Source organism: Varroa jacobsoni, unplaced genomic scaffold (assembly GCF_002532875.2).
Source record: "Varroa jacobsoni isolate VJ856 unplaced genomic scaffold, vjacob_1.0 scaffold_1017, whole genome shotgun sequence".
Lineage (NCBI taxonomy): Eukaryota > Metazoa > Arthropoda > Arachnida > Mesostigmata > Varroidae > Varroa > Varroa jacobsoni.
The window spans coordinates 1-20765 of record NW_019213919.1 but is presented as its reverse complement, the minus strand read 5'-3'; the positions used below and the strand labels follow the sequence as shown (position 1 = coordinate 20765).

The 20765-nt window shown below is 39.5% G+C and overlaps 2 protein-coding genes across 12 annotated transcripts in view; one reads left to right on the top strand and one right to left on the bottom strand.

The window, feature by feature from the left end:
* Nucleotides 1–6254, bottom strand: part of LOC111265827 (uncharacterized) — a 30535-nt gene extending 24281 nt beyond the window's left edge. For 5 of the 7 annotated variants that reach the window (XR_015313204.1, XR_015313206.1, XR_015313205.1 and 2 more), the window contains exons 1-2: nucleotides 6073–6254; nucleotides 5124–5222 (exon numbers count right to left, since the gene is read on the bottom strand). Coding sequence is in view for 4 of the 7 variants with exons in the window: in XM_086970651.1 (XP_086826777.1) it covers nucleotides 5124–5222; nucleotides 6073–6108 (135 nt within the window). In the remaining 3 variants the exon portion in view is untranslated. Of the gene's footprint in view, nucleotides 1–1326; nucleotides 3613–3899; nucleotides 5223–6072 lie in introns of those variants that run through there. The other 2 variants (XM_022842760.2, XM_086970650.1) reach the window with 2 other exon arrangements.
* The window catches only part of LOC111265821 (synapsin), a 40776-nt gene extending 21813 nt beyond the window's left edge, over nucleotides 1–18963 (top strand). For 3 of the 5 annotated variants that reach the window (XM_086970654.1, XM_022842761.2, XM_022842762.2), the window contains exons 5-13: nucleotides 7393–7464; nucleotides 7652–7788; nucleotides 9977–10034; nucleotides 10428–10547; nucleotides 13125–13381; nucleotides 13772–13823; nucleotides 16228–16425; nucleotides 17698–17843; nucleotides 18286–18963. In XM_086970654.1, the coding sequence (XP_086826780.1) occupies nucleotides 7393–7464; nucleotides 7652–7788; nucleotides 9977–10034; nucleotides 10428–10547; nucleotides 13125–13381; nucleotides 13772–13823; nucleotides 16228–16425; nucleotides 17698–17843; nucleotides 18286–18379 (1134 nt within the window). In that variant the 3' untranslated portion in view covers nucleotides 18380–18963. Of the gene's footprint in view, nucleotides 1–7392; nucleotides 7465–7651; nucleotides 7789–9976; nucleotides 10035–10427; nucleotides 10548–13124; nucleotides 13382–13771; nucleotides 13824–14636; nucleotides 14952–16227; nucleotides 16426–17697; nucleotides 17844–18285 lie in introns of those variants that run through there. The other 2 variants (XM_022842763.2, XM_022842764.2) reach the window with 2 other exon arrangements.
* Nucleotides 18964–20765: the final 1802 nt, after the last annotated feature.

Here is a 20765-nt window from a genome sequence, read left to right as displayed (position 1 = left end):
TCGAGTATGCTGCAAAGGAAGACAAAAGCCTGCGGGAACCACAGTTACCCCTTCGAGTCCGGAAGTCGTGCATATCTGTCATAGACAAAGTAACATGTCCCCGTGATAGACTAGTCGTTAACGTATTTGCCTACTAATCTTAGGGACATGTTGTGGTCTAGGTGCGAAGCTGGGTATAGACACATAGGCTTTGTTTCGTGTTGGGAGCCAGCCGTCTGATAGAATGCCAAACGGCGATACCGGACGTAAAACTCAAAACAGAGGGGCGTAGCAACATATTGCGACCAACTCTGGCCATGCCGAAGAGTCTTGGAGAAATGCAATCTTGTATCGCGAAAATAACTGAATGTCTCATGACCGATTTCATCGTCAATCCAAAGTGTATGGGTGCAATCTATCTACTGTGAGATCTAGACAATAGCCCATATACGAACGCCATTGGAGTCATATTTGCAATGAACGCATTATCCGAAAATGAACCACTTACGTTTAAATAAGCTTTTACTTCTTTCATGCAAAGTACAGCTACTAAGACTTCGAGACCATTTGCTAATTTTTTTTTCTTTTAACAGGACCCTTCTTCTGCCGGCAACTAAAAAACATAGAAAATGACCTGAATTTTTTGTTTAGCATTACATTGAGCAACTGGATTCCTATGTGGATCCCTTTTTGTAAACAGTACACGATTATTCGATTCAGATAATACACATTGTTATTCGTACTTTATCTAAGTTTGTGGAAGTTCAAGCTATCGCTGACTATTCTAAATACGTTTTTCTGACTTAACTATCGGGAGTAAATGTTCAGGACCATGCGAAGCTTTTTTGATTGTTTACGAATATATATTAGTTGTAAATACATGAAACGTCTATGGAAATTTTCATAAATATTTAGTTGATTTTTATATGAAATTTTCCTGCATCTTTTTGTTATCTACAATATTGTTATATTTCAGCAGAATAAGCGAAACAACTTCGAAACACTTTTTTTTTGCTGGCTTTTGCCATACCTGATCTAAAATTATAGATTTATGGACGAACAGATAATGCGAATGGAAAAATGCGATAGTTACAAAATACAAACATGAAATAGTCAAATTAAGAGTAGTTATGGACTAGTTGGTCGACAATTATAAGGGACACTGAGTGCAGCTTACCCAGACAAACCCGTTTTCCTGACGACGATTTAGATTTGAAAACTGGCTTAGGCAACTTTAAATGATGATAAATGGTAAATGATCGTATTCGTGATTGTAACTGTTCAAGCTTGTCATTAAAATCAACATTAGAATAAAGTTGAAATATCTAAATATAAAGAGCAAACTACTTCGATGCGTGCATTATTATTTATTTAAACCGATTCTCACGTTTGCGTCTTATCCTGCAAGCTTACACGTCTTTTTCTTAACGGCGAGGACAAAATGGCTTAACGTACGCTTTGATTGATTCGATACCCACATGCTGCTGGACATTACGACGGTGATGATTTACTAAAAACCGAATTTTAATTAATCAAAACATTTGGAGTGTTACAAACACAGCAATTGGTGCGGTTGGGCACGCTCTAATTATAATGATTAGTACATTTACTTGACACAATTGACACCATAGAGTGTGCAGGCGGTACATTTATTCTTACTGACTAACTATATACAGCGAAAACGAACTCCGCATTTTTCATATTATATGCAAATATTATACATTTATGATTTTTGTGTTTTTTTGCAAAAAAAATCACTGTTTTTGAACTAATGTAGGGCCAAGAAAGCAACTAACTGACTATACAGACACGTATCGATGCATTCAAACTAGAAAAAGGCTTATATTTATAGTGCAAAAATATATATATATGGCTGTTACACACAAAGCCGGCGGTAAAATTAAATAACTTTTGGGTTACTAATTGGGTTGGAATGATACTTAGTCTTAGTGTTCTGGCAGATATATACTTACTGTTCGCATTTCGTAAAGTACTTTCTCCATCTATGGCTTCTCGAAGTAAATCAATAGTGCGATGCGCTTGTCCATTAGTTGCCCTTTTTCAGGATATGGAAAGCCTGACCGATGAAATGACTAACGGCGATACCGGACGTAAAATTCAAAGCATAGATAATATAGGAAGTCTAGCAAAAAAATTAGCAAGTTAACCCGAACGTTAGATACTCGTTTGCTCCATCCAGGACGTAACTGAGGTGTGGCGGTGAGGTCTGCTATTGTTATAAAATAACAAAACTGTGTGCTTTCGATAGCTCTGCCAACGGCCCATGAGTGTCTTAACGAACTCAAGATAGCGGGCTACATTTATTGCTTTCATTTCAACAAGTATCTCATAGTAGGGGACGCCTCTGATGTCCACTGCAAGTACAATCATCACCTAACCTCCGAACCTACTTGACACTGCTACTGAACTCGATATTTCTCCAAAGCGGTGCCATTGGATAAATTTATCTCTTTCTAGCTAGCTGTAGAGATTTAACCAAGCTTTGCCTATGGTAACCGCATGCGATAGGCGGATTTTTTGTTTTTTCAAGTTCTGCAAATTCGACGCGGAGTACACCATACACTGGTTCCAACTGGTTTGGAGTTAATTCATGTAAGACTTATTTTCAGTATTTGGGTTATAGTAATTCGGGTAATTACTACAGTTACAGTAATTTGGGTTATAGGTTCGAGACTCTGCTTTCGCAAGAAGTGCCAATGCGTTCTTGTCCTTCGGGTTCCGACGCCCAATCACCTCCTCGCTAGTCTTCAGCGCTCTAATATTCCTTCTTGAATTTGCACTACTCACGCACTGGAGCTATTTTACGTAATATATCCATCAATCTTCGATGAATTTCCGCGGCGCTGTAGCCTTCGAGGAACGAGAACTTAATCATAGAGCATTAATTTTCGAGACTAAGGAATGTTTCTCCTTCTGAATTAATTTCTGTTGGAGATGGCTTGACCGGTTTTCATTCACAAATGTTTGAGTGAATAGAGTGCTTACGAATAAAATCTTTTTTACTTCTAGCGAGCAGCTAAAATGTTGTTCAGTTTCAACAAAGTCCGCCGAATTCACTTGTAACAGCCTGATACATATGTAATATGCTTAATGTTTTGGTAGGGATTCGCAAACGCTACTTACAGTAAACAATCGATGAGGAATGAAACCTACAACAACATTAAGGCCCTCCCCTTCTAAAATCAATTTTTTTGTGCCCTTTATAGGAATTAACAATGATACTGCTTTCTTTCCGTGAAATCTCAGATCATCATCGCATCGCAAATAAAACTTTGATGTGTGGCATCTTGAATAAAAACCCGATGCGTCCTTGATAGCTCTGGCTTGAGCAGCTTTACAGGAGCATGAATAACGTTTCGTAGCCTCTGTTGGTGCTTCGCTTGAATCATGACATGCTTGTTCGTCAGGCTCCTTGAGGTCCTCACATAGCACCTCATAATCGCAAACCATAAGGCCTGCCTCAAACTGGTTTATGATGGAAAAGTTATCCAAGCTAACTACAATAGTGTTGAGAGAATAATGGCACTCGACATGCAGCAGCTCGTCGTTTAAGTAGAAGCGAGGTCGTATTATAGGTTCCAGAGTTAAGGCCAATTGTGCATCACCAGTCTCCTAGATTGCAACGCACATATTGTTAATGTAAACGCATTAAAGGATAAATGTTAACCCAAAAAGTTAATGCTATCAAAGGAACTTGCAAATGGCGCGTATTTCAATTCTCTATTTAATAATAAAGAATGATTTGAGCGTAAGCTAAAAATGTGTTTAGTATCAAACTGACAATGCGTGTATCAAGCTGACAAATCGTTGACACGGGCCATTGATAATTGCTCAGACGCTAACAACTGTGAGTGAAATTATTTTCGATGTCCTAAAAACATTACGAGTGTAAAATTTACCTTCGACACGAGGATGATGAGATCAACTTCGCACTTTTGAAGATACACAAGAAGACCCCGACGACAGGAACAAATATCAACTAACTTAGTAACGGGTCTTTCAATAAAATTAATCAAAGGAACAAACTCGCACGTTATCTCGGGACTGAGCTGTAGTCTTGCTACACCGCTTGGGACCATCAGAAATACAACGGGCATTGATGAGATACCGAATTCTCCGAAGTATTCAAGCTTATAAGGAGTTTTCGTGCCAATAATTCCGCCATCATCTGGCCTGGGAATTTCAAATCTTGCTAGACTTCTCTGTGGTCGACCTTCAGCTGAACAGAGCACATGAATAAAATTTGAAAATATAGGCCGAGATGAAAAGCGTGGCAGTGCAAGGTGTTCCAGAAAAGGCTGTGGCGCTAGAACGTCGCTCCGATTTCGAATTGTTTCCAGCACGACAAAATGCACATGCTGCAAGTAAAGTTGCCGCGGTCGGCAGCAACGGTTACCGCAGGGTTCAGGACTAGTGTCACCAGAAGCAAGGTCCTTACTGGAGTTTGGTGGTCGGTATGCTGTAGGCAGCCATGAAGTTCGTACAACATCTGCGAAATCTGAGAAATTTGCACCCGGGTGCGTGCGTAGCCAAGCATCAATTATTGACAACACTTCAGTTTCAGAAGTGACGCAAAGCTCGTCGAGCAGCAAAAGATCTTTTAGCACCGCTAAACAAACTCCGTCAGGGCCAAGCACATTGGGATAAAACCAATCTTCCGAACACAAAGAGGCCAAATACCTTAAGATTTTGGAATATAGAATCCCTGTAGGTTGTGTTGCCGCAAAATCGGCTAAATAAACCGCATTTTCTGGGGTTACGTATCTGACAAGGGTGTTGGCTATATGGCTCTCCATCGGTCCTTGAAGGATGTACCCTGACAGCTCTGAAAGTTGTCGTAGGCCGTCGATATCAGAAGGCAGGGCCCCTGTTGTCATATAGGCAATCATAGATTCCAGTGTCGACAGAGAGAAATTTGTGAGCTCCACCGTTCGTGTTAGGGTTTCTTTCATATTACTACAAGACATTCGCGCAAAATGTTCTGAAAAAGCCGTCAGCGTATTTGAAGATACCTTAAGACTGCCATCGCTCGCAATCAATTTGATGATAGTCGATTCATTTACTTGGGAATCATAAATAGCAGTTTGTTCATTAAGAAGCAATGCCAAATCGGCGTCACTCACAGGTGGCTTCTGGAAACGTTGTCGTGGTGAAGGATTGTCGGATTCAAGGTTGAGACCAGACCTGGTACGATTCTTCAACTTAGGCCACAATACTCGAACCTGTAAGGGTCACCAAATTACTCAAGATAATTCTACTTATTCATCATCGTTTGAGATCATATTCTGTGTGAAATTTAAAAGCGTACATTTGTTGTATTTAATTGGAAATAAGCTACAGTGCAATAGTCCACAATGAATCCGAATATAATGTAACATAAACTATTCGTTGTAGAAATCGGGACGATACGCGAAAAAGTATTACTCAGTGATGAACGATATATTGCCACATTTTCGTTACATCTAACTATCAGTGAGCTTCGCTGAGTTGGACAGAGCTTCGTAAATCAAAGTAAAATACCCTAATAATGAAATCCTTTAACAAGGTTTCTCTTTGTGAAATGGTGGTAAATAAAGCCGGGTTGTAGATAAAAAAAAAAACGAATCATCCTCATGTTGGACAGATGTGCATTGAGAACATTGATTTCCGAAATAATCATATGTTGCCTATATAAGTTCAAGCTGTCCAATTCTGCTCGTTAGCTGGCGTGAATAATCTATTGTAACTATGTTAATTTAACAAGCGATTCATTCGCCAAGAGAATATATAACTTCCTTCTTTAGCATGTCCTGCTGTCGACAAAACTGAACCAATGAAGACTCATCAATTTTTTACGAGATTCTAGCATATGCTAATTTGAGCCAACCTTGACCATTGGCTATATTTATTTGTTGCCCAGCTGGAGTACTCCGATTAATTAAACTCAGATAGTCTTTCAGTTTGAGCTTCTATGCAAACTAGAAATGCTGCATCACCCTGAACAAATACGACAATATCTTCTGTTTTCGTGTAAATGCAACACTGGCTATCGGTTTTCCGGCGTCCTTGCGAGTAGTAATAACTTAAAAGTACCTTACAGGACGACAGATTCGGGGTAGCCATTTTCATACACACACTTCAATTCCTAACCGTCTAACTGCACTTCGAAGCAGTAACTGGAGCAGTCAGCTGGTTTTGTTTACAACAGCACAAGTTTTTAAAGCGCGCGAAAAGGCCGAGGTGGCCACCTTTAAGCGAACCAAGACGGTTACCGGAAGTGCATTTGTTGTCTGCAACTGCTAAGAATGTAAGGAAGCGCGCCCAAATTTGCATACGCATAGACGAGAAGCTGAAAACACAAATATCGACGGCCCTTAAGTTAACGCAGCTCACAGTTAGAACGAATCATTGTAACGAAGATTTCGGATCTTGTTTGTAGATAATAAGTGTGACTATTATCTACTGCTGATGGCTAAATATATCGAATCCATATATAGGCTTGATGGGCTCAAACTGGATGAATGTTCCACGCTGAAAGTGAAATCAATTAGGCTTCCTGCAAATGGGTGCCTAATGCATAAACAGTAAGCACAACAATGACAAAAGGTGGAATAAACGATTAAGAACTAGCTATACAGGGTAACTGAATAATCCTATTTAGAAAACGATACGTGTACAATCCTAAAAGCATCGGACCTATCGTCATCTTAATAAAGCTTTCCAGGTACTTTCCATACCCAAATTTAACTAAATCATTATGTTGCTCTAATCGCGTTTATACTGGTAGTAAAGCAACCCCTGTATTTTTTATGGAGATAATATTCTGCGACAAATAAGTAAAATAAATATGTAGGTACATAGAGCGGTTAAGAATTATTAGAAAATTGGGGGAAACCATTTGACCTTTACTACTTTGTTGTTCATTTGCAACATTGTGGCTAATTATTTTCTTTTCGTACAATGATTTCATTAAATATACTGATTTTTGACATCACATATGAACATGTAAGCGCATGATCTCTGACACTTGAAACGACCGAAATTTACTATCCCTGACGTTTAATATCATTACTATAAAGCTGCTACATTAGATCTCTGAAATATGTATGTTAAAATAGTAGTTTTACCATGAAAAGGTACAAGCAAAAGAACATAAAAATGTTCTAAATTTCAGAAAGGCCGCAGGGCCGCATTTATCACTTCGTCGCACAAAGTCCTAAACTTCATACAGTAACGAGGATGAAGGACCTCGGAAGCTAAATTGCTAAAAAAAGACGTCAAACAATTATGCGAAGAAATGGACTCGCCAACAAAACATCTTGCATTTGTAGGATGTTTCAAGAGGAAAAGGCGACAAGTTTCACTGTTTTAATCTGTATTTTTCGTATGTTCGATTATTACTGTTCTTTGCAGTGTATGAGCATGCCCAAATTTCCATGCGTGGTTAAAATTGCTCATGCTCATGGGGGCATCGGCAAAATCAAGGTAAGTGCAGAATTTTTCGAAGCACAGATTTTTTGCTAGTCATTAGCTGCTATTCCTAGAAACTTAACGTGCATATCTATGTGAAGTTACGTTTCCATCGATGATGATAAACGTTTCAGTCCTAAATGCAACGTAATGTTTGACAGCTTCTAATTGGTGCGTTATTTTGAAAATCTGTTCACGTTAGGTAGAAAATCAATTCGACTATATGGACGTCCAAAGCGTGGTAGCAGTATCACATTCATACTGTACCGTCGAGCCTTTCATCGATACAAAATACGATCTTCACATCCAGAAAATCGGCAATAACTACAAAGCGTTTATGTAAGTTTTGCCCTTGTGATAGTGTTTATTGCCTTTCATTTAGCTAGCAGCAAGTTCGATCTTCGTATGATCTCTCAGAACTCAGATTCACTGTGTTCACATGTGTCATGCGGCTAACATGTTTTGAAGCTTTCGTTGTAAAAGATCACCTGATAGCAGAATTTTTAAGTGCATTGATCTTTTTAAGGGGGCATATGTAAAGGCGCCTGCTGGTACCTAATTTATATACCTGTTTTCATCGGTATAGCTTGCACGCTCTATCTAGGTAAGGCAAACAGTCTACTTGATTTTACATATGTATAAATTGACATTTTATTATATAATAGCATGTAGCAGAATAGGCTTGCTGTTAGCGAAATTCACGTTCGTACTTATTTCAATTATTATGTCATACAATGTACATCTTTGATCCTACATGAGCACATTTTTAGGCTTGTCCCACCATGATACAAGCGGCTTAGCTTAAGAGACTGAGCCATGGGACCTAAGAGGAGGATGCAATAACAGGAAACAGGGTTTATCAACACAGGCAATAACAGAATGGAAATACAATGCGGTGAGACCTCATCTCTAACATATGGTTTGTTTTAAGACAGCATATTTATAAATCTCGATTCACAATGGATCGATATTGTTATTTTGAACGCGTAAACCTTATTACGCGCGATTTATCTTGAAAATATAAAACAATGCTGTAGTATCTTCCAGTTTATCACGAAATAGTATATTATAATTATACGATTTCGCTGGGCTATGGCACTCCACTAAAAAAACTCGAGGGTAAACTACTTTCAACCACTCGAATCGTGCTTAAGATGTAGCCGGAAATCGAGTTTAAGAAACTGTACCAGCTTCCTCTCTAAGGGGTGTAAATCGAATGAATATATATATTTTTGGGCTGTACTGGATGGTATCGTTTCGATTCAAGAATGAAAAGTGACTTGACAGCTGACCGAAGAACAATGCTTAAAGAATAGTAAAATGTTCAAACATAAAATCAATTACAGATGTTTGTCATTTCCGAATAACCGTGCCCAGTTTCATTCGACTTCAGCTGTACATGCTTCATGTCAGACTTAATAGAATGGACGTTGCCAGAAGTTACTCTGATCATTAACTGCACATATCAACGCGAACTCTTTTCATTGCAAATACGAGATCACGTTTCTTACGAGGTACTCTTCGTCCGTTCCGTTTCTTTCTTCACTGTCTGTCGTCCGCTTCATCTCGGCGAGTCCTATTTCGTCCGTATGCCTCCTTTCGCCCTCATCGAATCCTCCCGCCGCTCATTTTTGCATTAAGGAGCTCCGTTGACGAGTCGAGGTTGCGACGGTAAATAACGACGTTGATTGTTATGATGTGATGAATAGCGACGCTCATGATGATGAACGTGGTGGTGATGCCACATATCAGATATGTCGTTAGGCATAGCTGGTCATCATTTTACTCTGCTCTGGAACCTCGCCCCAAAAGCATCATTGGCATTTGCAGCACAGCTGAGAGACAACTCTGTTCAACTCGGATTGCTCCTTCTCTGCGGTTTCCCTTTTTTGTCGCCTCTTGTGCCACCGTTTTCAGTCCGCGGTAGCCATACTCATACATGTAGAATTCCTAAATAACACCTTCTATGCTAGCTGCTGCTATCGGGCTATCGATGCTACGCTGAAAGCAGTCGCATAGACGGAGTTTGTACGTGACAAAGGACAATACTAGGAAGTAGAGGCGTGCTTTCAGTAGCGCCAACAATGCCTTGCGTTGCTACACGATTGTGTGTTCTCTTTTTTCTATCAGTATTTTGTTGCGTTGATTTTTCCCCTCTTCTGCGGCTTATTTTAGTGACCATTTTTGAAAATGCTCTTATATCATGTGCAAATATTGATTAACTTCCGCGAAGCTCCCCGCCGTATTTAGACTATACTAAATACATTCGCCATATATAATGGTTCTCTATTCTGAGAATACTGATGACTACGTAAAGGCTTAAACGTTTATGATACGAAAAAGTTGGTGTGTTCTAGCCACGATTTGCCTGACAATTGTTTGGAGTCACATAAAATAAATAGGCCGAAACCACATCCATGTGATGTGTAACGTGCCATAATTAACTCCGCGATATCTAAAGGTACAATTTTGTATATTTTAATATAAAGAAATCATAGAAATTAATTCGTATTTTCCCTTACTTTAGGCGCAAAAGTATCAGTGGTAACTGGAAAGCGAATATGGGGTCTGCTATGTTGGAACAGGTTTGTATCATATAGCAGTAGTTTTTTAGATAACCCATTGTGCATTATCTGTAGGAAATTTGGGAGCTCTCTATGCAGCTTATTAGATGGCCTATACCGACGAGCTCTTACGACACTTGTCACTTTTTCATATTTGTATGTACATTAAATGTCAATATAGTATTCAAATGTGTCAGTGAAAACTTTTGCCGAAGTCTCAGTCACAGGAACTGATAGAACGATTGAAAGCTTAGTGTTTTTATTGATCATCAATTTTTTTTTTATTGTTTTTAGATCAGTTATTATCGAATTAACAATAGTTATCTGAAAAAATCTATTCGATACCAAATGATATTTCACATAATGATTTCTCTTTTTTTTTTCCTGTTTTGTAATTTCGTCCGACTTTATCAGGTGGTTTTATACGAACGCTATAAAACATGGGTAGACGCTGTGGCGGAACTTTACGGTGGACTAGACATTTGTGCGGTAGAGGCAATTCAAGGAAAGGACGGCCGGGAATATATTACGGAGGTAAGCCAGTAATAAAGATCACATATATAACAGACAAGTTCAACTCATTACTTCGTACCGTTGCAAAGAACTTTATGTATAAATCCATTCGGGTGCCCAACTTCACTTTCAGCTAAACACCACGATAGTACTCTAAGGCCTAAGCCAGCATTTTCAAGCTGCAATTATTTCAAACGCAAGAGCTTTGTCATGCGCGATTAACTCCGCTGGCTAAATACTTCCTTGTACGACCTCTAATCTTGAGTCGGTATCAACCTCAACTCTTAGTGGGTGACCCAAAAACCTAAGACGCGTTGCTTACTTACAACCTGGAGAAGGAAGTCATCTTATGTAGTACACCACAATGACCAGATTCTAGTCAGACGACTTTGATCAAACACTTGTTATGGACTTTCTCTAGTGCGAACTAAAAGTAAACACGAATATTGTCCACATGTAACTATATTATATACCTACTACCACAAAAATGTACATGCGAACCTTAAGCATCTTCTATGGGATAAACGTCGGAACCCATGTAAATCTTTACTGTGAAAGGCATAACATACATTTGATTGCATGTGCTAACGGCGGCTGCACAATCAGACCGAAAAATCGCTCATTTAGCCTGCTCGCCCGATTGAGTCAATCAGGACATAGTCGTGGAACAAAACCTGAAGATTATTGGCTATCCTTCATGAAAATTAAGCGCCGTCTCTGTCTTTGCGTTACTACTCTTTCGACACTGCTCAATGACGGAATGCATCGTGCATTCCATTCGACTTCCCGAAACGTCCTACTGGTGGCCGCTTCTTATCCGAAGCGTATCTCCGTTGTGTCCGGTCTAATCTGTCTACATCAAAGAGGATATATTAAACTCGTAAAGCGTGGTGAAACTTCTGAGATCGTATTGCTTATATACTTATCGTATTTACTTAGGCCCAAAGGCCTTACTCCAGTTTTAATAAATGGTAAGGAGTGGTGACGATGAAAATAGATTAATAGTATGCGAATTGTGAATAAAGTATAATAAGCTTATTGTGTGTCCGGATGACCCTTCTTTCTGAAAGATGCAAGTATTGTTGAAAATGCTTTTCGTCGCTTCTGCTGGACGTCTAAGGTAATGTCAATTTTCTTCGGATATGAGTTCTTTGTGACAACTGTTCTTGCTAGCTTCCCGAAGTTCTGTAATAATAAAAGAAAAGAAATGTATACGGTTGGATTACCCGGAATGTTTTCCCCGTGATGTTTATTTTTTGCGACATGTAATCTTCGCTGTTTGCTGACCTGCCCTCTAGACACTACAGTTGAGACGTTTCTAACCGCTTTTATCTCTACTAACAATAATGTAATAGCTAAAACAAGATCAATATGTTATAAAATTAACCAGGCAGGCATGGCACAGGGAAATTTGCTCTTTTTATGTTTTAAGCATCCCGAGAATTCACGTTGTGAAAGTGGTAGATATTCGTTCCAACATAACTACTGGGTGCGTGTTTGCTTCGCATACAACGCCTGTTGGTATAAGTTCTTAAGGAACTTCCTGCCAAAAGTTGCTTTAGCCACCAAGGGCTGCTTTTAGCCTGTCAATTTACACTTGACACCATAGTTTCTTGTGGCCAACCTCACCCGGCGGCAAATAGCTACCCTAAATTAATGAGAATCTCTTAGTAGTTTATTGTTTTTATTATTTTTTGCCTGTTAAAGCTATTATTCATGTTCTTCATAGAAGTTATCCATTATTTTTTCGCAACATCGTCTTGATTCTCATCCACGTCGATGGCCTGCACCATTCAAACGGCGTTCGTACCCATAAATCAAGTAATAAACATAATTGCAAGTCATTAGAGGCTCACTGCTTAACTGAGATGAGACGGGTTTTCTTACTATGTTATATTTTAATTATCTGCTTAAAGTAAATCTTTCTTTCAACCTTTTCTCATAAAAAGTACCCTATTCTACACAGACATCATAGTTTCGTTAGCGAGTGATTAGGTGTCGCTGACCGCCTAACAGCGACGATGCAGCTTTGTCGTGCCGCAATCTCCATTTTTTTTAATTAACCCGGCTTTTTGTCAAGCTAAGCTCATACGTAAAAAAATTATTAAAATAATTTTTGAGATAGTTTAGGTATACACCGTTTAAATTAGGTGGTTCTATAAAGTCCACACAAGAAATTAGAGTACCCCATCAACAATGCATTGCATACTGTATACAAATTTCCAAAGTAAAACGAAGTTAATGTTTCAGTCTGCATTTAAGTATATATATATATAGAGTTTATATGAAAAAAGAAAAAAAAAAGTGTTTAATATATAGGAGACGTGATAAAAGTCCTTGGATAGTTTGAAAGATATCGACATTCGGATATCCAAATATACCGCAAGTCGGATAGTTTGCTTCCAATCAGGGTAGCTTGAAGCAATTGTATCTGAAAGGCGCTCCCCACTGGGGTTTCATGTTTCAAGCTCCTTTGAAATGTATTTGCAGTTGGAAGCAATCCTGTAACGTTTTTTTTATGTGATGTCTTATCTCCTTTTGACGTTTATACGGGCCATCCCTTCTACCCTACCAATCTACGTCTCTGGACAAATAAAGGCCAATGACTCATCGCTGCAGCTCTTAGGCGAGACTCAAGACGAGGACAGACGTCTGATCGCTGATTTGGTAGTTCAGAAAATGCACCAGTTCTGCAGACCGCCCGGAACTCAGCTGTCAGCCCGTCCGGCCGTTCCCGCAACTGCACCTCCATTTGCAGCAAATGTATCCGCGCCTGCATCAGGAGCAGCGACTGCCACTAGTGCTCCGGGAGCTGCCCCCGGCTCAGCCGTGGCTAGCGCACCTCCACAGCCTCCGTGAGTATCTCCAAACCCTTGCTTCAATCGGGCCTGCAGTATCCGAGTCCACGAAGGTTCTGCCCTTTTCATGGACGTCAGAGCGGGAAAAGAGGCTTAAACCAAAGCTTCGATTATAAGTAATTGTAATGTGGTGACATCTCATAATGAGACACAGGTCTGCTATTTTGCGTCAATGATTATTCTTTGATGTATGTATGTATATATATATGGCCAAACAAATCGTGTAGGCCTTATTATTATGGTTGTTGGTATTGTATCCCTTTTTCAATTCAGTACTAAATATTTTATTGATTTTCGCACTAAATATATACTATATCATTTCTATTAAACTGACGCAACGATATGCCCAGATTAGAAAGAACATTTGAACGTTGTTTTTCATTGCAGGAGGCCAGTTCCACCTCCGGCAGTTTCTGGCGACGCTAATGCTTCTTCACAGGTAACCGCTCACAACTACCCTTAAATTTGCTTTGGTCCCACGATTTCTTCTTCTTCTATTTCGCAGAGCTGATTTGAATTCAGTTAATCGGTTCGAGTAATTTGTCAGAAATCGGATTTTTTGACACGTTCTCGCGCGTCTATGGCAACAACAGAATGACTTCTCTCATGATAATAACCCTTGGGTTGTCGATGCCGGTCATGTTAGTTCTTTTTTTTTATATTTGGTACTGAACAGGCGTTTTATTCTTGATCGCTTTGGCTAGCAACGTTTCCTAAGTCATTTTCGACTTTTGTGTGGGAACTGCCGATGTACACCTTCCTCCACAACTGTGTGAGAGTTCTTATTTAGTGAGAGATGTTCTCATTTATTCCAGGAATATATAATCTAAACATAGTTTACATTATTACCCTCATTCCGAAAACAAACGTGCTAATATATCAAAACGCTTCGCTTTTTGTACGCTAAAGAAAGTCGCTGCGATAGAAAGAACAAAAAAACTTCCATAACGCAAATGTAAGCGATCACACAATTTCAAATTTGCTTACCGTCATTGCGTTGCTGGGGCCTCGCGGTGTTGCGCTAGCTTTAGCTGAAGATTCGATCTTCTAAAAATATTGTTTATATTAGCAGAACCCATCGCAGGCCTCAGATCTATTGTCGTTCGCCGCTTGTCATCATATGTAGCCTGATACTTTGGTGCCTATTAAAAGGATAACCAATTCCTTAAACGAGCATTTCTTAAATTCACTTGAGGCTTAAAAACTCCTATTTGCAAACATTATACTCAACATAGAAGTATCGTAACTTTAGGTTACCCCATTACAATGCGTTGGATCTGGTAAATGGAAACCCATCACCCGGCAACTACCCACATCGCACAACTATTTAATAAACAAAGTTAGTAGACTTGATATTGATCAGACGGCGGATTTCTATTCACCACCCGAACACTCATAGCACTCAACTTGCGTACCTGATCGTCGAACAAGGATGAAACTAACATTTAAATGCGTACGCTACAGGTTAGAATAAATTGATGCAGTTCAATAAACACCCGGTATATTGTACAGTCCCGCAGTGTTTAAATCTGCAAATATAGTGACAGTAATAATAAAAGCACCGCAAGAGGCGCCACTGTTGCTAGCAGTTATCTTCTTTATAAGTTCCATAGTCTGTAGTAAACCTGGCTTTCGTTGTCTACTTGTATCGTTTACTGTTAGTATTGTCGTCTACGAATGCAGTTAGTTTGACATCCCTAATATACATATAATTCACTGGAATAATGGACGGAAATACCAGGCGACGAAAGCTGAGTTCGACAGTCTGGAATATCCAGTTTCGTATCCGACAATCAAAGGGCCTTTGACCCATTACTTTATGACCAAATTTGAAAATTTGTTTTTTTTTTAATTAATTTAAAAAGAAAAAAACAGCTGTTGTGTAAGCCGACATTTGGATTTGTGTCGTAAAGCAGTGCAGCATATTTAACTGTATCAGACACGTTATATAATATAACGAACAATATCTTTTGTATTGCTACAAAGACAAACAGGTGACAGTGTTTATGTAGAGCAAAAACGATCGCTTGGAGAAACATATCATTCACACTTAGTGTTTTTCTTACGAACGACCTTTTCGAGTGATTTATATATACATATACAAAGTTAAGAATATTTGTTATATGTACAAAGTTTACGCGAAATTCACCAAAGGATTGCGTTTATTATGATAAAGTTTTAACAGTGAATGCGTCCGTGAAAGCTTGTTTTATGAGGTTTAATGTTTCAGTAGTCAAAGCACCATTCCTCTCCGTTTTGTACGTCTTGTTTATTAACGTAAATGTCGGTCTAGTAAGCATCGACTGATTCAAAAATAACAGGCCGAAAAAATCTCTTGCTGGACCAGCTGCTTTGGTCTGAAACGGTGAAAGCCAATACAATAGGACTTTAACAGGAAGAACTGTTGTAGGGAAATTTCAGTTTTTTAAGAAAAATAGAGCGCGTAAGGTGTTAGTGTGCATTCAGCATCAATATCTAATACTTCATCAATATCAATACTTATATATATATATATATATATATATATAACTAATTAGCTTTATTATAGTGTCCAGAAATGACTCATTGACGCAATCTGCGCTAGAACAACCAGAAGCAAGCATAAATGTCGGTACTGACGAATCAGTGCATCACTGATACATAAATGCATTAGTTTCTGTTAATAATGCAGCCCATGCCAAGTCTATGACACGTCAAATCTCTCTAAATCTTTTTAACAACTGCTCTCGCACTTTGCATCGGCTCACACATTTCTTCTCGATTGCGGATGCCTCTTGTATATGGATGCGTTCGGGGTGAATCTACTCTATCTGTGTGCACCTCTATGCCCTAAAAATATTCAGGCGGGAACCCTTCCGCCTCGTCCAGCGCCACCGGGTCTCCGTCGGGGTTCGTCGACAACTACTGGCCCCCCACCTCCGACACCGCCCCCGCCTTCAGCCGCTGCCCTTCAGGCTGCCGGATCCTCGGTCCAGCCGTCATCAGCTACAACCAGTGCCACTCAGCAACAGCCACCACCCCCCGTGCCGGCTGCACCTGGGGTTAGTAGTTTTTGTAGAGAGTACGTTCAGGGCTCGACTTTCTTCGTTCCGTCGAAGTTTTTGCAGCGGCCCTTTTAAACGGGATGTTGTTTTGGAGAAACTTGATGATATTGTGCAAGTGCGGTTTGGGCTTTGTGTACCCGGTGGCGTCTACTATCGGAAATTGCCCGACGTCCGTCGTACGGCTAACTGACACCACGTAGACTGCAACTAATGACCACTGGGTATTGAAAAACGTTCACTGCTTTTCGAAACGAAGTTTTAATTTTCATGTACTAATTTATTATGGAGGTATTGTGGGAGAATTTTCACACTGCCAGATTTCCGTATATAAAAATTCATGGTCGCGCATTTTGCGAACAACAATCCATAAGTTTCGCAAATTTGGGTCAGATACCTGACTGCGCTGCTGCTGGTATTGAGCTGCAGTTAGGTGGTGTCATCAACGTACGGTTCGAAATTCTGCGTCATTTGGTAGAGCTGAAGTGTGAGATATACTGAATACGATATAGGCATGTCGCTTGATTAGCCAGTCGGAACCTGGAAAAGCAATCCTTTAGAAACTTACAAGTACGTGTTAGATCCACAAGCATCTTCGTTTCACAAACCTGAACTATCCAGGACGCTGAATCTTGCCAAGACCGCTTGTCGCTTTAGAAACGGGCGTTCATCAGTAGAACCATCGATAACTTTGTGGTCTGTTTGACGCTGATCGTTGTTCACCCTGCTGCATGTATTGGTATGGTTACCACATAATAAGTGTGCTTTACATTAGCGCTAGTAACAGTAATTGGCATATATGTGAAATGTAAATTGAAGAACGATTAACGGAATGAATTAGACTTCATGCGCGGATTATAATGCACGACACATGCTTATTTTTAATGCCAATCTACTGTCAATGATGATTACAGTATTAATTATGAGCCGCATGCTGTACGTAGTCGTTTTCAGTCCAGTGTCAATACACAGCCCCTCGTCTAGACATCATCATCTTCGATTGTGTATAGATGGCTTGAATGCACATTGAGCTGGCTCACTGCTACTGTGCCATATTCATGAGGTAATCAGCTTGCTGATGGCAATTGCCTTTATTTGAAGTATCGCCTACTAAAATACTTAGGCTAGAACTTAATCGTGCTTGGTCTGAAGTGGTACCAATACTTCACTCACTAACGCTATCTTACCTACTTCTCAAAAATACTACCTGGCTCAACTTGTTCTGTCAAACTTCATTCGCTACCCCGATGTCTGGTCCATTCTTCGCGGTAGACGGTGACCGGAACAGCGGCACCCGGAACGGCTACATCGGACACGAACCCGTTCAACACGGCCGCCGGAGCCGCAGAACAGGCGTCTGCCGCGGCTTCCGCAGCTGCATCAGCCCTCTCAAGAGGCGCCGCGTCGTTATTCCGAAGGTAAGTTTTTTCGTTATCGTTGGCTCGCGATATGCCCCTATCGAATTCTAATTTAATACGTTTGATTAGTAGACGGAAAACATTTTACAGGTACTATTTTGTAGCTGCCATCATCGGACACCCCCCAAAAAAAACCAATAGGTCCATTAGTGAGAAAATGTTGTTGTAAAAAAATTCTACTTCTTCTATTTAAAAAAAAATCTAATATTTGATAAAAAAAGTGCTGATAACAAACGTTAGAAATTTCGATTCGAATTGTCAATTAAGCATTGTAAATACAGTATAGACAAAGGGTATCTGTACTGTTGTGTAATACGAAACAGGACTCAAAAAAGTTCGGACAATTTCACCAACTTATTGTTGAAACGTTCTGAAAGTTCTCAGTGTTTTCATTGTCGTCGTACACGCTCGGCGTACTTCGTGTCTTTTTTTTTTGTTTCAGGGAAAGCCAGAGCGATAAAGCCGGAGTTGACGATCCTGAAGACACCATGGGCAACCTACGTAAGACGTTTGCCGGAGTCTTTGGCGATATGTAAGAAGCAAAATACAATAGAGGATTGCGACAGCAGTGAATCTATGATTTGAATAAATTAATTAAACTGATTTCTCTATTCATGCATTAAACTAATGGAGGACATCTTTGGCGGCCGATAAAAAGTTCGTGTACCAAAGTCCTGTGTACGCTTTCCCTAAAAAAATACATACGACATTTTTGTTTAAACCCGTTTCTCGGTTACCACGAATTGTGTGCTTAATACAGGAACTAAATACTATTACTATGATGCTAGCTATATTGACAGTCGTAACATAAATCATTCCACTATCAACACAAGTGCTTCGAACAAGAACAACTGCGGCCACGGCAACAACAGTACGATTGCAGCAATGCTACTTAAGCAGCTGGCACTCTGACCTATTCCAAAAAGGTGATAGGAAGTAGAGAAAATTGGTCATCGAGCAGACGCATTGATTGACCAATGTATCGATCACTCAGCAACGCTTCACCACAGCAATGCTTTCTAACCTCACGAAGTTTCCCGAGAAACGACTCCCGACGGCGATAAGTACAGCAGAATCATCATCAACAGCAGCAGCAGCAGCAGCGGGAAGGCCAAAACAACAGCGACTTAGAGGTGTGCAAAAAACACCCATATTATCGAACTAACTATACACTATATGGACACATATGATACATCAGGAACAACAATGGTGAACGAAACATACTCAAACACTGACAGATTCATATGCTTGCACAATAATGCTACTGATGGCTCTGGATTGGATGATGGATCCCTCTAAAAAGGTCTTCAGGTAACTTTACGAGCCTAGCTTCACCTTGCCGCTCTCCACTGCTGTCCTCCTAGATTTCATGCAATGCATCCGTAAGATACGTTCGTACGTGCGTACAATCTATTGCGCCTTTACTATTTGGTTGCATGTTTAAACTGTAGAAGTAAAATGTATACTTACTAAGTAAACTACGTTACATACATATATGACAGTATACTGACACACCTAATCGTCAAGTTCCTGTCAAGAATCACAACAAACGACTGTCTGAACTTGAATGAATGATTTTTGATCCCATCAACATTATGATACGACTTATTCATTGCGATATTCGGCCCAAGATGAAGTAGGAAGCAAAAACAACTGGAATTAGTAATGCTTTATAATCCGCTATGTAAGACGTAATTTAATAAGAACGTATCGATACTGAATGATTATTTATCTATTATAATTTTTACACTATGTGTATATGTGAGTATGATCGCTACTATTTGTACTCGTTACATATAGTGTAACTTACATACATTATTGGGCAATGTTACGTGTTTACATTGTTATGCTATGGTCTATCCACTATTATTATTTATTTATTTATATTACTATATTATGGTAAGTTTACCTTTAGTGATATCAAAGAAGGATAATTCTCCGATACAGAAAGATCTACGTCGTAATAGAGAAAGAGAATTGTATTTAACAATATATATATATATATATTTTACGTTCATAATTATTTTCCCTTGCGATCATGTCAGCGGTTGTACAGTGAGGCCCAAGCATGATGAAATGTCGTCATTCTTGTTATACAATAGGTTATGTATCAGGCGTGAGGATATAAGAGGTTATCAGGGTCAACAAACCATTTCCTCGACCTAAATTCGTCTGTTTAGTATGTGAAAGACATAAAATACTTGTCCTAGAATGGGTCCTATTTTTCTATGCTTTGTAAACGAACTCACTCATTGACGATCGCACGCTACCATTCGATTTTATCTTTGGATATTCGCTCGCCGCATTATGTACTCTGCGCGTTTACTCACTGAACACTTAAAAACTTGAACCTTTGTCGTCATTATTAGTCCGGCAACGCACCCAGGCGGACATCTTGTCACTGCTGCACTGAGTACAGAACTATGTAGGTCTGCAGTTTATATGGATGGAAAAGCCAACTGCTAAATGATGAGGCGCGATAGAATGTACACAAATCATAAACTCCCTCTTGAAACTGTTTGGAATAATAAAATTGCTGTAATTTTCACCACTATAGCAGCCCCTGCACAGTCAGCTAACGTCTGTCGCAAAAATGCTCGGATCTAGTCTAAATTATAGTACGATTACAATTTGTGTATCAAATATTAGCCGAGTGAGCTAAGGTACTTTCTAAAGGAAATCGATATTGAGAAGCGCCTTCAGATGACGGATTATGAAGCGAGACAAAATAGTAAAAAAAAAAAAAAAAACTGGGAGAGTAGAATATAGCGTCTGTCGAACGAACGGGACGTAATCGATTCTCTACACAAAAAAAAAAATAAGACAAATTGAATCGAATTCCTACATGTTCGTATAATAATATATACGACTAACTAAAAATTTGAAATTTAATTAATCTCTACACCTATACATGATATACAT